Raw genomic sequence first — 15558 nt, 5'->3', positions numbered from 1 at the left:
AACCCAGGGAGCTGCGGTTGAGCAGGACACACGTTCTAATGTCAGCAGTCCAGGCACTCCGGGAGCCCGCGGTGGGTGACCTGACCCAGCCCGAGATCCCAGGACGCGCTTTGGAGGAAAGGACTCTTGAGCCAAAAAGTCCTGGGACTGTGAGAGGTCAGATCTGAGAAGGTAGGGCTGGAGGGGGGCCATCCGAGGCAAGGGGTACAGTCGAAGAGAAGATCCAGCAGTCATCTGGAAGTCACTCCCTCGCACACTCTTAGATCTCATAGGAAAACCTACTTCCACCTGTTTTACAGGTGGGGATACTGAGCCCCACACAGGGCCGGGGTTCGCCCAGGTCAGGAGGAGGCAGAGCAAGCACCAGAATCCAGACGTTTAAGCCCAGACTGAGCGCTGAAGGGAGAGCCCACTTGCCCCCTGCGGGCCACCACGAGCCCTGCAGCCTGCTGTCGCTTTAGCGAGTGACGGCGCATCCCTCCACCGCAGACACCCCGGCAACCCCCGAGAGATTAGCAGCCCCTCAAAAATATGGCGGCCAAGGCGGGCCAACCCCGCCTCAGTAGAGCCGCTTCCTACCCCCACGTGATCTCTCGCCCGGCACACCAATGGACACCTAAGAGCCGACGAGAAGGATTGAACCCGGATTGGACAATTAGAAGACGAACCGCCTTCTAGCGGGGCCCCTCTGCGCACGCGCGAGACACTTGGGCCAATGAGAAGACGGAAAGCTGCCCGTACAGCCCCTACGGCGTCACTTCCTCCGCCCCTGTTTCAAGGGATAAGAAACCCTGCGCCGAACCTTCCTCCTTTCCCAGGCGGCTGCCGAAGATGGCGGAGGGGCAGGTGCGGGCTCCGCGCGGGCCGGGGAGGCGTGGGGCGGGGTGGGTTCCAGGCCGGAGCAAGGTTGGGCCCTCTTTTCCCTCGTAGGTGCGTTCTGAAACCTAAACTCGATAATTGAGCGAAAAGTGAGGCTTTGGACCTAAAAGAAGTCTGTAGCAGTGGAATAGAAAAATACCGCGACGTTTTCTTTGACCCGGGGCTGACTAAAACGCGGCATCATTTCTTCCTCGGGCGACTGTGGGGGGGGTCCCAAGACGAGGAGAGTTACTTTAAAATTAGACCTCGTTTGCCTTTTTCTCAGCCAAGCCTTGGCTGAATCGGGCCCGTGTGTCCACAGCAGCGAGGAAGCGCGCGGGAAGCGCCTGGGCGGCCTAGAGGTGATAAAGTAGACCGAGGATCGGCCAAAATGGAGGCCGCTCCCGCCCTGCCCCAGGCCCGCGGAGTGTTGGTCCGTGCCCTGCAGCTCTGGTCGCTGTGGTGGGAGATCTTACCCGGTGGTTTCCGAGTTCCTGCCTACAGGACGACCAGGAACGCGTTGCTAGTCTTCCCTTGTTCGTTGGGGCTGACGGATGCTTTAAAGGCGAGAGAGCTGATAAAAGGCTGCACTGCCCGTAATTACTTGGGGGCCCTCGAGGTGGGTAATTACCCCAAGCTGCTTCTGCGAGCAGCAGAAGCTTGGCTCCGAGTTCCTGGACTCCTCGTCTGATTTCTTCCATGCGGGGGAAGGGATGGCTGGGGAAAAGGATGTCCGTGGGAATTGGGTGTAATGAGGCCCAGCGGTAGAGGAAGGAAGAGGCACGACAGTGGAGTCGGGAAGGTGGTAGAGTTCTCGGAACACGTGTTCTGTGCCCTCACTGAGTACCTGGTACAGTTGGCTTTGTTTGGTGTCATTGGGTTGACTTAGCAGAATGTTCCTGAGGCAGATACTGTTATCGTCATCTTCCAGGTGAGGAGGCTGGAGATTTTTAGCCAAAGTCACATTGTCAGGAATTCTGGCTTTAGATTCTGTACCCTTCTGCCTTCCAACAATCACAAGTGTTTAACAAGCGCTGGGTAAGAGTGGGGACATGACTGGTGAAGAAGCTGAGGATTTGGTTTTGAGCAGTTCGTCAGGGATCCAGAGCTGAATACAGCATAAGGTAGAGGAGATGCTCCGAGCTATTCTGCAGGGCCTCGCCTATGCTGAACCTGTTCCTTTATTGATCTTTCTGTGCTGGAAACTAATACTCTTGAGAGAATTAGCCTGTTGGGATTCCACAAATTGGATCAGGGATTACACATTCTAGCTGGATCGAAGGACAGAGTGTTGCCAACCTTTGTTCAAATTCCAGCGCATCCTCTCACCCTTGAATATAATTGGGGCTTAAGAATTCCGGCCCTTCAGGCAGCTGAGATGTGCGGAAAGGCCCTTGTTTTATTCCGTTCACTGAAATTGTGAGTCAGCCATTTACTTTCTTGGCCACATCTGTACAGTGGACCTTGAGTCCTAGTTTCCAGGGCTGTTCATGGGTGAGAGGTACATTGAGGGATATGGTGAAAGAAACCAGTAAAAAGCCATGCTTGGTTTGGGTTGGGGGGGAGTAAAACCTGAGGTTGCATCTAAGCAGTTTACTTTATTTCCACCAGGTCCTGGTGCTCGATGGCCGAGGCCATCTCCTGGGCCGCCTGGCGGCCATCGTGGCTAAACAGGTGCTTCTAGGTAAGTCTGCTCTGTCCTCAGCTCCCCTGGTCATGAGTCCCAACCAGCGGTCAGTGATGAGCAACAATCACCATCTTTCGTTTGAGTCTCACGACTGTGAGATCAATCCCATGCACCGCTCTGAGACCCGGCAGCTACCCCCTCTCCTGGGATCTAGGGCTCTGAGATGGAAAATTATTTTCCATCACGCTGTTAATTTAAGCAGAAATCGAGCTCTGCTGGGGTCTTGGGTTTCTTGTGCATGTGGTCAGCTCCACACGGGCAGAGCCCTGTTTCTGGTTCACAGCAGTAGTTGGGCAGATGGATGGTGGCCAGTTTGTAGGTAGAGCCCTTGGGTGGCTTCCGAGTCTTTGTCCTTATTTGCCTCACTTTCCTTTTCCTCTAGGCCGGAAGGTTGTAGTTGTGCGCTGTGAGGGCATCAACATTTCTGGCAATTTCTACAGAAACAAGTGTAAGTTAGGTCCTGGGAGAAGGGTTGGAGAGGGTGGACCTGGGAGATTCTTGGCCTTCATTGGCTCCAAAAGTGAGCCCACTAGTGGTGGGAAGTGCTCATTTGCGTTCCCTAACAGGCCCTTGGGAGTATGGATGTGTGTGTTGAAGAAGTTAGCATGTGGCTGGGGGCTGAGGCCTCGCACGCTCTCTCTCCCCAGTGAAGTACCTGGCCTTCCTCCGCAAGCGCATGAACACCAACCCATCCCGCGGCCCCTACCACTTCCGAGCACCCAGCCGCATCTTCTGGCGGACCGTGCGAGGTGAGCTGGGCCTGAGGACTGCAAGGGGCGGTGGGATGGGTGGCCAGTGATGAGGACTTCTCCCACCTGTGTTCGAGTTCCCAGACCATGAGATGACTCCACATGCACTACCATCTGAGGCCACCCCTCTACCTGTTTGGGGGGGTGAGGTGGGGTCCTTGTGAGCCCCGCAGAGCGAGCCTGCTGTGCCTCCCACCAACAGGCATGCTGCCGCACAAGACCAAGCGAGGCCAGGCTGCCCTGGACCGCCTCAAGGTGTTCGATGGGATCCCGCCACCCTACGACAAGGTGAGCTCGACGGCCGGCTGCGCAGCATTCGTGTGTCTGGCGTCCGTGATGTTGCAGTTGTACCTACATTGTTTGACCCTCATGAGAACAGCCCTGGCTGAGACGCTGCTCCAGCCAGCCTTCTGCCTTGCCTGTCCCTTACTCCAGGGCTCTTAAGCCCCTCTCCTTCTCCAACAGAAAAAGCGGATGGTGGTTCCTGCTGCCCTCAAGGTGGTACGCCTGAAGCCTACAAGGAAGGTGAGTTCCAGGTTTCACCACGTTGTCTTGCTAGGGGGCAGCCTTGAGGCCCGAGACTGGCAGATGATGGCTCTTTCTCACGATGGTCTGCGGATGCCACTGTGGGCGGTGCCGATAATGCCTATGGCTCAGCTGATGCCAGCAGGGGCACTGTTTCCACGGGTGGGTGTGTCTCTGCTGGGGAAAGTTGGGTCCTATAGGACAGCTTTTCTGCTCCCTCTCCCATAGCCGCCCTGGCCCCCCTTGCTCAGGACTTCTTTCTTCTCCCTCCCCTATAGTTTGCTTACCTGGGGCGCTTGGCTCATGAGGTTGGCTGGAAGTACCAGGCAGTAACAGCCACCCTGGAGGAGAAGAGAAAGGAGAAGGCCAAGATGCATTATCGCAAGAAGAAGCAGCTCATGGTAAGGATGGGCCAGAACCTGAGGGCACCACACTCCTGGGCGGGGCCTTGCGGGTGAACTCTCTGGACACAGTGTCTTTGGTCCAAGGGGCCTCCGCTTGAGCCCCAGCTTGGGGCAGAGAGCACAAGTGGGTTCCCGGGCAGCAGCAATTGACCACCATCTGTCCTTTTTACCCCACAGAGGCTACGGAAACAGGCCGAAAAGAATGTGGAGAAGAAAATTGACAAATACACAGAGGTTCTCAAGACCCATGGACTCCTGGTCTGAGCCCAATAAAATTGACTGTTTGTTCCTCATGCTTGGCCTGGCCTGCCCTTCCTCCATCGCCGCCCTAGGATATGGGGAACTCCCCAGGGCTGCTGTCCTCAAGCTACAGGCAGCCTGGGGCTTAGAATGCTGGGAACACAGAAAGGGTTTTAGTCATTTCTGTTAAGAAAAGCTTTCTTAAAAGGTGGAGGGAAAAAAACCTCTTTAAGAGCTTTGAGGCATAATTGCCTGTGACCTACTCCTTCCTGACAGTTCAATGAAATTGATAGTCGGAACAACTATTTCAGTGTTTGCTTAGAGAGATTGGAAAATGATTGGAGGGGAGCCCTGCATTGTGAATGTGGGTGTTTGAACATGCCGCAGGCTTGGGTGCTAATACTCTGCAGCTGTTAGGGTGTGAGGGCGCTGGGGCCAAGCCTAGGGTTGTACAGCGGTGGTTCCAGACACGTAGCCTGGGAAGTACAGCCAAGGGCTCACAGGCACTGCCCTTGTGCTTTCCCTGTATTTTGTGATCCAAAACTAATAAATTATTTTTAAAGAAATTTGGCGTCTTTGCTGTGTGTGTCTGCTATGGAGGCAGGCTTTTGGCAACAAGCAAAGGGAGCCCTGCTCGGGTCACTTTCTGCAGTGGTTGGATTATGACCTGTCTGTGGAGTTTTTATCTACCACATAAGGAATTTCCTTCAGGATCCTGTATAGGTTTGTTTCTCAAAACCGTCATGGCCTGAGGTTGCCCAGTGGACCTTAACTCTCACTAATTCAGCTGCAAAGTATGGAATTGTCATCTTAAAACCAGTCCCATCCTTGAAGGGTAGGTGGGCTGTTCTGGTCTTGTGCCACATCCAGTGGTCTGGGCATTGTGTGAAGAAACAGGGAGGTGAGTAGCATTAGGCAGTGGGGATGGGAATGTGAAATCTAATGCTTCAGAAGAGGAAAGCTAGACTTTTTAGAGACATGGTGGAGGGGGAGACAGAATCAAGCAGGCTCCATGCCCAGCACAGAACCCAAGGCAGGGCTCAGTCCACCCTGGGATGACCTAAGCCGAAACGGAGTCCAAAGCTTCCCTGCCTGAGGTGACCCTGAAACTAGACTTCGATCTGGAAGAGTAAAGGAAGCATTGAGTAGGTACCAAGCTCTCTGCCATCACCTGTTTCATACTGCCCTTGTAGATTAGTAGGCAATAATAAATCTCTTAGACTTTGACAGCAACAGAGAGAACAGAAGCAGGGGGGAGCTGGAGGGGAAGAAACAGTCTCCCCGCCAAGCAGGGAACCAGAGGTGGGACTCCATCCCAGGGCAGACACTTCTTCCCCACCCCCACCCTAGGCACTTCCCACTTGGAAGTTTATAATTTAGAATTTCAATATTCAAATGCCTAACAACACAGAGAAACTAGATGAATGTAATACTCATTTTACTATAACAGGGATTTTTTTTTTTAAGATTTTATTTATTTGACAGATCACAAGTAGGCAGAGAGGCAGGCAGAGAGAGAGGAGGAAGCATGCTCCCTGCTGAGCAGAGCCCAATGCGGGGCTCGGCGATCCCAGGACTCTGAGATCATGACCTGGGCCGAAGGCAGAGGCTTACCCCACTGAGCCACCCAGGCTCCCCAGGGCATTTTACTTTTAATTTAGGGGGCAGATGACAACTCACATATCTGTCACGATTAGTCTTCCCAAAATGCCCAAGATGCCACAGCGATTTGTTTCCTCAGAATCATTTAACAAATGGGTGCTGTGTTTACCCGTCCTGGGGCTCCCCCTCACCACAGGAGCTGCCTCCAGAAGTGGCCAAAATCAAGTATTAAGTTTAGCAAAACTGCTTGTTAAAGCAGCACTAATATAGTCCCCTGAAAACATGATCCCTTGAAAAGATAAATTTGGCTGTATAAACGTAAAAACTTTCCACTTCAAAAACAAGCCACGGACTGGGAGGAAATATTTGCCAACCCCACCCCTTTTGAAGAACTTGTTTCCTGGATATATTAAAAAACAAAACAGGGGTGCCTGGGTGGCTCAGTGGGTTAAAACCTCTGCCTTCAGCTCAGGTCATGATCCAAGTGTCCTGGGATCAAGCCCCTCATCGGGCTCTCTGCTCAGCAGGGAGCCTGCTTCCTCATTTCTCTCTACCTGCCTCTCTGCCTGCTTGTGATCTCTGTCAAATAAATAAATAAAATCTTAAAAAACAAAAACAAAAAATGGGCACCTAGGTGGCTCAGTGGGTTAAGCCTCTGCCTTCAGGTCATGGTCTCAGGGTCCTGGGATCAAGCCCCACATGGGGCTCTCTGCTCAGCAGGGAGCCTGCTTCCACCTCTCTCTGCCTGCCTCTCTGCGTACTTGTGATCTCTCTGTCGAATAAATAAAATCTTAAACACACACACACATACACAGAAAAACGGGCACCTGGGTGGTTCAGTAGCTAAACATCTGCCTTTGGCTCAGGTCATGATACTGGAATCCGAGGATGGAGCACCTCATCAGGCTCCATGCTCAGTGGGGAGTCTGCTTCTCCCTCTGCTCCTGCCCCCATTTGTGTTCTCCCTCTCTTTCAAATTCAAAACAAAACAAAACAAAAACCTCCAAACTCCATAATAAGGAAAACCAACTACAAATTGGGGAAGAATTTGAAGAAATATTTCATCAAAGATACACAAATGGCCCATAAGCACGTTAGAAGGTGCTCAACATTGTTCATCATCAGCCAGTCATCCCCCCTTCGGGGGCAGACACTGAGGCTCAGAACCTCCCGGTCAGTCGCAGGAACATTTTCGAAGCTCTGTCTCGCGCCCCGCCCACAGCACGTGGGCGGGCCTAGCCCATCTCCAACTCCTAGGAGCTCTAGCACACCTTCCCATCCTGGTCCATAGCAGGGCCCAAGGGAGGGTCTTAACCTTGCTAAGCATTGGGCGCACATGGCAACGTGAGCTTCCCCAGGTCAACCAGCATTTGCATTTCGGTCGTGAAACCCTGGTTCAGTGCGTCTGAAATCCCGCAGAGGCCAGAAACACTCCGTCAAGTGGTCATCCCTGGAACTGGCTGGAGTTCATTATTGGGCGTCAAGGCCATCTGACCCTGTGGGGCAGAAAGTCGATGTGGTAGGTTGTAACCAGCCTCAAAATGATAACAAACCTGAATAGAAACAGAAAGGAGAAAAATCAGTATATTGCAGGAAGGAAAGGAGAAAGTTAAGTTAGAAAGCAAGAGGAAGGAGGCAACTGGCTTGTTCAGCTGGGAAAGCATACAGCTCCTGATCTCAGGGTCATGAGTTCAAGCCCCATGTTGGGTGTAGAGATTACTTAAATAAGTAAACTTAATAAAAAGAAGAGAGAGAAACAGGTGTTTGGTCACGATGCAACCATATTTCCTACTGTGGGTTGTGGTCATTAAAAGCTGTGGGCCCAAATATCTCCAAACTGCCCCCATATCCCCCTTCACTGTGAAGCAATATATATTTTTTTGCCTTCCCTTATCATCAAAATCTCACCAGCTATTCTGAGCCATTTGCAAAATACCAAGCATTTTAAAAACCAGAGAGGAAGTCACACCTAATCTCACCACCTGGAGATGCAAACCACGGGGGCAAAGTCATGCATTTCCTTCCAGGCTTTTTTCTAAGTCACTTTTGTTAGCTTAGCACACGCTGCAAATAACAGCTATAGGCCCTGCCTTTTTTTTTTTTTTAAACTAAATATCATAAATCCTTATCAAGTCGTTCAAAAACTCCAGAAATTACTTATGTCTTCAAAAAATAAAGCTACTGGGTGCCTGAGTGGCTCAGTGGGTTAAGGCCCACTACCTTCTGTTCAGGTCATGAGCCCAGCGTCCTGCTCAGCAGGGAGCCTGCTTTCTTCTCTTTCTTTGTCTGCCTCTCTGCCTACTTGTGATCTCTACCTGTCAAATAAATAAATAAAATATTAATTTAAAAAAATAAATAAATAAAGCTACTACAAGGTCGGGGGTGGGGGAGACATAGAAGGTTTTTGGGGTTTTTTTGGTTTTTTTTTGTTTTTTTTTTAAGATTTTATTTATTTATTTGACAGAGAGAGATCACAAGTAGGCAGAGAGGCAGGCAGAGAGAGAGAGGGAAGCAGGCTCCCTGCTGAGCAGAGAGCCCCATGCGGGACTCGATCCCAGGACCCTGAGATCATGACCTGAGCCGAAGGCAGCGGCTTAACCCACTGAGCCACCCAGGCGCCCCATAGAAGGTTTTAAAACAGAAAAATGAAAGGTCGGGACACCCGGATGGCTCAGTGGGTTAAAGTGTCTGCCTTTGGCTCAGGTCATGATCCCAGGGTCCTGGGATGGAGCCCCACATTGGGCTCTCTGCTCCGCAGGGAGCCTGCTTCCTCTCTCTCTGCCTGCCTCTTTGCCTACCTGTGATCTCTGTCTGTCAAAAAAAAAAAAAAAAAACTAACTAAAAAAAAAGAAAAATGAAAAGTCCTTCCCTCTGAATGGTACCCCCAAAGGGACTGAAGCAATTACAGTTAAAAATGTTTCATTCAGGGTTAAGCTTCTGCCTTCGGCTTAGGTCATGATCTCAGGGTCCTGGAATCGAGCCTCCAGTCAGGCTCTCTCTGCTTAGCAGGAAGCCTGCTTCTCCCCCTCTTTCTGCCTGCCTCTCTGCCTACTTGTGATCTCTTTGTCAAATAAATACAAATAAATAAATAAAATCTTTTTTAAAAATGTTTCATTCGGGGGAGGCTGGCAGACTCAGTCACCAGAGCAAGAGAGACTCTTGATCTTGGGGTTGTGGGTTCGAGCCCCACAGTAGGTGTAGAGAATGCTGACACGATAATACAATGTTTCAGAATTCACAAGCTTAAAAAAAAAAGAATTCACAAAGCTATTAAGTGTGAAAGAAATTTAAGCAATTCAACTTTCAAATTAGTTTGTAAGTTAGTAGCATTTACATCTTCAAAGTTAGTACAACTTAAAAGACACCATATATAGGGGTGCCTGGGTGGCTCAGTGGGTTAAAGCTTCTGCCTTCGGCTCAGGTCCTGGTCCTAGGGTCCTGGGATCAAGCCCTGCATCGGGCTCTCTGCTCAGCAGGGAGCCTGCTTCCTCCTCTCTCTCTCTGCCTGCCTCTCTGCCTGCTTGTGATCTCTCTCTGTCAAATAAATAAATAAAATCTTTAAAAAATAAATAAATAAAAATAAAAGACACCATATACATATGAACAGTCTACTCTATAGTTACATTGTCCAAGAGAACTTTCTGTGTTGATAAAAATGTTCTGAGTCAGGGTGCCGGGTGACTCAATCAGTTAAATGTCTGCCTTCAGCTCAGGTCATGATCCTGGGGTTCTGGGACGGAGCCCTGTGTTGGGCTCCCTGCTCAGCAGTGAGCCTGCTTCTCCCTCTCCCTGTGCTCCTCCCCCTGCTCAGGTTTCTCTCTCTCTCTCTCTCTCTTTCTCTCTCAAATAAATAAAATCTTTAAAAAAAATACTCTGAATGTTTTCTAATATGGAAGCCACATCTGGCTTCTGGGCATTTGATCTTTGAATAAGGTGACTGAAGAACTGAGTTTTAAATTGTATTCAATTTAATTGAATTTTAATTTAATTTAATTTAATTCAATTTTAAATTGTATTCAATTTAAATTTAATTTAAAATCAATTTAAATTTAATGTATCTCTTAAAGAATGAAAAGCCAGTGGTTGGAGGTACCAGGGCTCAAAGCCAGGGTTTCATAGTGCAAAGCATGGGCTCGCTCACTGAGCTACACCCTGTCACTCAATTTAAATAACCACATATAGGGTCCCATGGGTGGCTCAGTGGGTGAAGCCTCTGCCTTAAGCTCAGGTCATGATCTCAGGGTCCTGGTATCGAGCCCCACATTGGGCTCTCTCCTCCGCAGGGAGCTTGCTTCCCACTCTCTCACTCTGCCTACTTGTGTTCTCTCTCTCTGTCAAATAAAATATTTTTAAAAATCACATATAACTACTGGCTAAGTTACTGAACAACGCAGTGTTTGAAATCTATAAAGTCCACATTTATATCACATAAGGAGATTTAAAAGAAAAGGCAGTCATCCCACAGACTATCAATAAATATTAAAAATAGATGGGTCATAGTATGCCTTCTGTTCTGCAATTTACTTTGTCCATGTACAAATTCAACCCAAGGTAAAACAGCCTGAAGACCCATTGGAAGCTAACAGGATGACAGTGGTTGTGTCTGGAGAGGGAAACTAGGCATCGGTGTCTGGGGAGAAGAGTGGGAGAAAGATTCATTCATTTTTGTACTTTTTGAATTTTGCACCGTGGGCATGAAATACCTATTCAGAACCAACTGCACATTTAAAACAATGAAATACGGCTTGGCAATCTTTTCATTTCCCCATCGATCGAGCTCCCTCCCCTTTATTAACTGCCTGCAGAGTATCCCGTGGTGGAGACATGCCTTGATTTATAGAGCTGCCTATAAGGGTGGGCGTTTCGGCATATCCCAATCCAAACGTCATTCATTTGATGATTTAGTCAACAAGTATGAATCGAGCACTGAACCACATGACAGCTGCCAGAAAGCCCTGGAGAGCAAAGCAGGTAAAAATTCCTGCCTTCCTTCTAGTGGAGAAAGGGAAACGGGATAAATGTAAAATCCAGCCTGAGAGCAGAGCTATGAACACCGCACACTCTTTTAAAAGATTTTATGTATTTATTTGGGGAGAGCATGGGGGGGGGGTGTCGGTGAACCAAGTGGAAGAGTGAAAGGCAGACGATCAACTGACTGAGCCACCAATCGCCCCAGAAATCTCACCCTGTTCATAGTGGGTCACCAGTGTGGAATCTGGGGGGAGGGGCGGGTTAGTTTCCTCTGGAACCTGCCTGAGAGGTGAGGTGCTGAACAAAGAGTTCAGTTGAAGGGGCGCCTGGGTGGTTCAGTCAGTTGAGCTGCTACCTTCAGCTCAGGTCATGATCCTGGGGTCCTGGGATGGAGTCCCGCATGGGCTCCCTGCTCAGTGGGGAGCCTGCATTTCCCTCTCCCTCTGCCTGCCACTCTGTCTATCTGTGCTTTGTCTCTATCCATCTGTCAAATAAATAAATAAATCTTAAAAAAACAAGATTTTATTTATTTATTTGACAGGCAGAGATCACAAGCAGGCAGAGAGGCAGGCAGAGAGAGGAAGAGAAGCAGGCCTCCTGTTGAGCAGAGAGCTCGATGCGGGGCTCGATGCGGGGCTCGATCCCAGGACCCTGGGACCATGACCCGAGCTGAAGGTAGCAGCCCAACTGACTGAGCCACCCAGGCGCCCCTAAATAAATAAAATCTTAAAAAATAAAAAAATAATAAAATAAATAAAAAGAATTCAGTTGAAGAAACAGCAAGTTGAAAAGTCCCAAGGCCCAGATGGATCTACAAGTTTTAGAAGCAGCAAGGAGGAGAGGAGGAGCATTCTGCAGTTAAGAAAAAAAATGGAAGCCCCTCATCACTAAATGTGGCCTGTGCACCCGTGCCTCATGCTACAGGATAAGTACACAAATTGAGACGAGCCTTCAGACCCTGGGAGATCAATTTTTTGTCAGCCGAATCGAAAAGAATAAAAAATATTAAAACCTGTGCTTCGTTAAGACTTTGCTTTCTAACAAGTGACAAAATAACAAATTTGTATCCAGTTATAGACCTGCACCGCCCAATGCTATAGATGTTAGTTAGCTCCATGTAGCTGTGTAAATTTAAGTTAAATAATATGAAACTAAGTTAAAAATTCAGGTCCTTGGGGCGCCTGGGTGGCTTAGTGGGTTAAAGCCTCTGCTTTCGGCTCAGGTCATGATCCCAGGGTCCTGGGACCGAGCCCCACATCAGGATCTCTGCTCCGCGAAGAGTCTGCTTCCTCCTCTCTCTCCATGCCTACCTCTCTTGCCTACTTATAATCTCTATCTGTCAAATAAATAAATAAATGAAATCTTTAAAAAAAAAAAATTCAGGTCCTCAGTCTCATACACATTTGAAATGAAAGCAGCCACCGTGTTGGATAGTCCGGATAATAGAACATTTTCATCACTGCGAAATGTTCAAATGGACAGTGCTGTTACAGACAGAAAATCAGCACGGGGGTGTTTGTTTTGTTTTTCACTAAACCAACACGGTCTGTGGATGAAACAGGGTATAAAAGCACAACTTCATTACTTGGGGGAAAAAAATTCATGGTCCACCCCCGCCCCTCACAAAAATGGCAGCGTCGTCGGCTCATGCTCTTAAGACCGCCGACCGCCCCGCAAAAAGATGGCCGCCACCGCATCCCGTTTGAATTCTGCAGGCGCACAGCCACGAGGTCTCCATACTCCACGTGATCTTAGCCCCGTCGAAACATGCCCGCCTCCCTATAACTCTCGCGATAACGTTAGGGGGCTAGAAGCTGGCCTCGCCTTGCCAACGTGAACTAGCAGGACCAGAGCATTCCTGGCGTGAATTTGGCGAGACCGCTTCCGCCGCTTTCCGACCCCCAGCCTTTCATCCTGTGGGGCGTCCGTGCTGGCTTTGGGACGCCCGTCAATCACAGTCGCGCCCGAAGCCCCGCCCCAAGCCGTGTTACCGCCCCCTTTCATCACTTCCTCCTTTGCCCCTGTGCAGTCGATAAGGAAACCCGGACGCCTTTCCGGCTTTCCTTTTTTGAGGCGGCCGGGAAGATGGCGGACATTCAGGTGCGGGCTCGGGGCTGGCATGGATGCTGCGGGGCCCACCCTCGGCCTCAGGGGCGCGTCCCGGAGAGAAAGACCCCGCGCCCCAGTTTGAGGATTGATACCAGGCGACCTCGATTTTCCAGGCTTTACCTCGGGGGCTCGTGTCTTTGAATTAATCTAGATAAGCGCCTCCTAAGTCCCGGGGGCTCCCCGCGTGGGGTTTAGTGGCGGCTCAGGCCTTTTTGGAGTTATCTTCTTAAAACTCAGGGTTTACTGGGTGGTTTTTCCGGAGGCCTTGGGCCGTCGGGTTAATCCTGTGAGAACTGAGCCCTAAGGGCTAATCCAGGAAGCCCGTGGTTTTGGTATTTATTTCTGAAATCGCATGTATTATATATACGGAGAGAATCCTGGGTGGGTGTCCTTGTGGCTTGGAGAGTAGTTGCTGAAAGATGTTCACGTTGTTAGAGAAATGATTTTGTGCGCCTGGGTTTTAAGGAATGAGTGCTGCAGGTGACGGGAGGTGTTTTAGAGCATAAATGCTGAAGTAAACGCTGGTTCAGAGTTGAATCTCAACTCAAGAGACTCGGGGTGAGTGTTTTCAGTGGTAGTGATCGAGGCTTGGGAGTCTGTCGTTTGGGGAGTAAATGCTAGGAAGGATGGGTTCTGGGGTTTCTGGGAGGGCTTCCAGGCCGAGTTGCAGTCTCCAGGCTCACCAGCTGCCTCCTCGTCCATCTAGACTGAGCGTGCCTACCAAAAGCAGCCAACCATCTTTCAAAATAAGAAGAGGGTCCTGCTTGGAGAAACTGGCAAGGAGAAGCTTCCCCGATACTACAAAAATATCGGTCTGGGCTTCAAGACGCCTAAGGAGGTATGGGGGCTATCCTCAGAAGGAAGGAGACCCCTGGGTTCCTGCACGTGTGTGTGCAAACCAGTTACCTTGGCCACAGCTGGGTGGCTGGTCCCTGGGCTGGTGGGAAATGTAGTTCCCGACCCGGGGCCACACCCCCTGGTTATTTCAGGAAGTCCTTGATTAAGGCTCGTTTCTTTCCCTTATTCAGGCCATTGAGGGCACCTACATTGACAAAAAGTGCCCCTTTACTGGTAATGTCTCCATCCGAGGGAGGATTCTGTCTGGTGAGTGAGGGCACCTAGGTGCTTGGGTTCAGATTTCTGGATCTGAGGGATGATGGGCCCGGGGTTGCTCAGATTCCTGGGTGAGGAGGGGATGGGCGGACTCCTGGTTCCACGGGGGCACTGGCAGATGTCTTTTCAAGATGGTCTTCAGACACCCACCATGGGCATGTTGAGAAGTCCATTTGGCACAGCCGATGTCAGCAATAGGGCTTGGGATCCTACCTAGGTAGCTCCCAGTTCCCAGCACACTCTGGGCTGCCCAAAGCCCCTGTTCCTCGTGGGGCTGACCTACAGTTTGTCCCCTCCCCCCAGGTGTGGTGACCAAGATGAAGATGCAGAGGACCATTGTCATCCGCCGAGACTACCTCCACTACATCCGGAAGTACAACCGCTTTGAGAAGCGCCACAAGAACATGTCCGTCCACCTTTCGCCCTGCTTCAGGTGAACACAGTGGGCCCTCAGGTTCCCAGGCAGAGAGGCGGGCGTGGTGTGCCCCCGAGGCTGAGTGACAGGACCTGGCCGCTGTGTGGGTACTAAATTGTTGGCGATGGTGTGAGAACACTGGTGCAGCCAAGCACATGTCCTCAGGAGCCTCCAGTCTGGGTATAGTGGAGGGGATCGATGGAGGTCTTCTGCCCCGAGACACCTCTGAAAGGTTTGGAGTGCCCTCTGTCCAGTTTGGGTTTGGTACCTTGGACACAGTTTGTGTTCAATAAATAATGACCGGGGACAGGTGGAACTGGAAACTGGAACTTGGGTAGGGTGGGGGGTGGGGAGCAAAGCAGAGAGGCCCGGCCTCCAGTGGCCTGCATGGGACAGGCCAGCCTCTGACACAGCCCCTGCCCACCTCCACAGAGATGTCCAGATCGGCGACATCGTCACAGTGGGCGAGTGCCGGCCCTTGAGCAAGACAGTGCGTTTCAACGTGCTCAAAGTCACAAAGGCCGCTGGCACCAAGAAGCAGTTCCAGAAATTCTGAGACTAGACACCTGTCACACCCTTGAAGAAAATAAAGTTATTTTCCCAGTCGGGAACCTGGCCTAGGGTATCTGCTCCTTTGCCAGAGGGGTTGTTCATGGGAGTGGAATGGGGTTGATGGCAAAAAATGGGGTTCTCTCATTCTCTGGACCCCAGTATAAAGGAGGGACCGGGAGCCACATCCTTCCTGTCCTCACATCTCTGGGTGAAGATAGGAACCTGTATTAAGACACTGCTCCCCTTTTTGCGTCTCCTTTTGGTCCATGCTACCTCTTGTTGTCAGAATAAGTAAGCCCTTCTACCTGGCGGTGGGGTGTGCCCCCCACCCCC

The 15558-nt window shown here is 50.4% G+C and overlaps 2 protein-coding genes across 4 annotated transcripts; both read left to right on the top strand.

The window, feature by feature from the left end:
• The first annotated feature begins 725 nt into the window (after positions 1–725).
• RPL13A (ribosomal protein L13a) lies at positions 726–4516 on the top strand. Of its 2 annotated transcripts, none has more exons than XM_082710459.1 (8): positions 726–846; positions 2470–2542; positions 2928–2993; positions 3112–3294; positions 3497–3582; positions 3760–3819; positions 4098–4220; positions 4401–4516. In XM_082710459.1, exons 4-8 carry the CDS (start codon positions 3222–3224, stop codon positions 4485–4487), a joined length of 429 nt encoding a protein of 142 aa, XP_082566585.1. In that variant the 5' UTR covers positions 726–846; positions 2470–2542; positions 2928–2993; positions 3112–3221; the 3' UTR covers positions 4488–4516. The 2 variants fall into 2 exon arrangements, with proteins under 2 accessions (XP_082566585.1, XP_082566584.1); XM_082710458.1 differs by having other exon boundaries at positions 732–846; positions 3193–3294.
• A 6640-nt stretch (positions 4517–11156) lies between these two features.
• Positions 11157–15284, top strand: RPS11 (ribosomal protein S11). Of its 2 annotated transcripts, XM_082710465.1 has the most exons (6): positions 11157–11161; positions 12888–13136; positions 13852–13983; positions 14174–14249; positions 14562–14691; positions 15106–15284. In XM_082710465.1, the coding sequence occupies exons 2-6, from the start codon at positions 13122–13124 to the stop codon at positions 15227–15229; spliced, it is 477 nt and encodes a 158-aa protein (XP_082566591.1). In that variant the 5' UTR covers positions 11157–11161; positions 12888–13121; the 3' UTR covers positions 15230–15284. The 2 variants fall into 2 exon arrangements, with proteins under 2 accessions (XP_082566591.1, XP_082566590.1); XM_082710464.1 differs by lacking the exon at positions 11157–11161 and having other exon boundaries at positions 12845–13136.
• The last annotated feature ends 274 nt before the right edge of the window (positions 15285–15558 follow it).

Source organism: Mustela nivalis (assembly GCF_964662115.1).
Source record: "Mustela nivalis genome assembly, chromosome: 18".
In the NCBI taxonomy this organism is placed as follows: Eukaryota; Metazoa; Chordata; class Mammalia; order Carnivora; family Mustelidae; genus Mustela; species Mustela nivalis.
Note: the sequence above shows the minus strand (reverse complement) of the source record. Positions and strands in the feature narration are given on the sequence as shown.

Bases quoted from the DNA above. Each gene is read 5' to 3' on its own strand.
- RPL13A (XM_082710458.1), top strand. The intron at 3,820-4,097 runs GTGAGTTCCAGG...CCTCCCCTATAG, and splicing joins GCCTGAAGCCTACAAGGAAG to TTTGCTTACCTGGGGCGCTT. The intron at 4,221-4,400 runs GTAAGGATGGGC...TTTACCCCACAG, and splicing joins GCAAGAAGAAGCAGCTCATG to AGGCTACGGAAACAGGCCGA.
- RPS11 (XM_082710465.1), top strand. The intron at 14,250-14,561 runs GTGAGTGAGGGC...CCCTCCCCCCAG, and splicing joins CCGAGGGAGGATTCTGTCTG to GTGTGGTGACCAAGATGAAG. The intron at 14,692-15,105 runs GTGAACACAGTG...CCACCTCCACAG, and splicing joins CACCTTTCGCCCTGCTTCAG to AGATGTCCAGATCGGCGACA.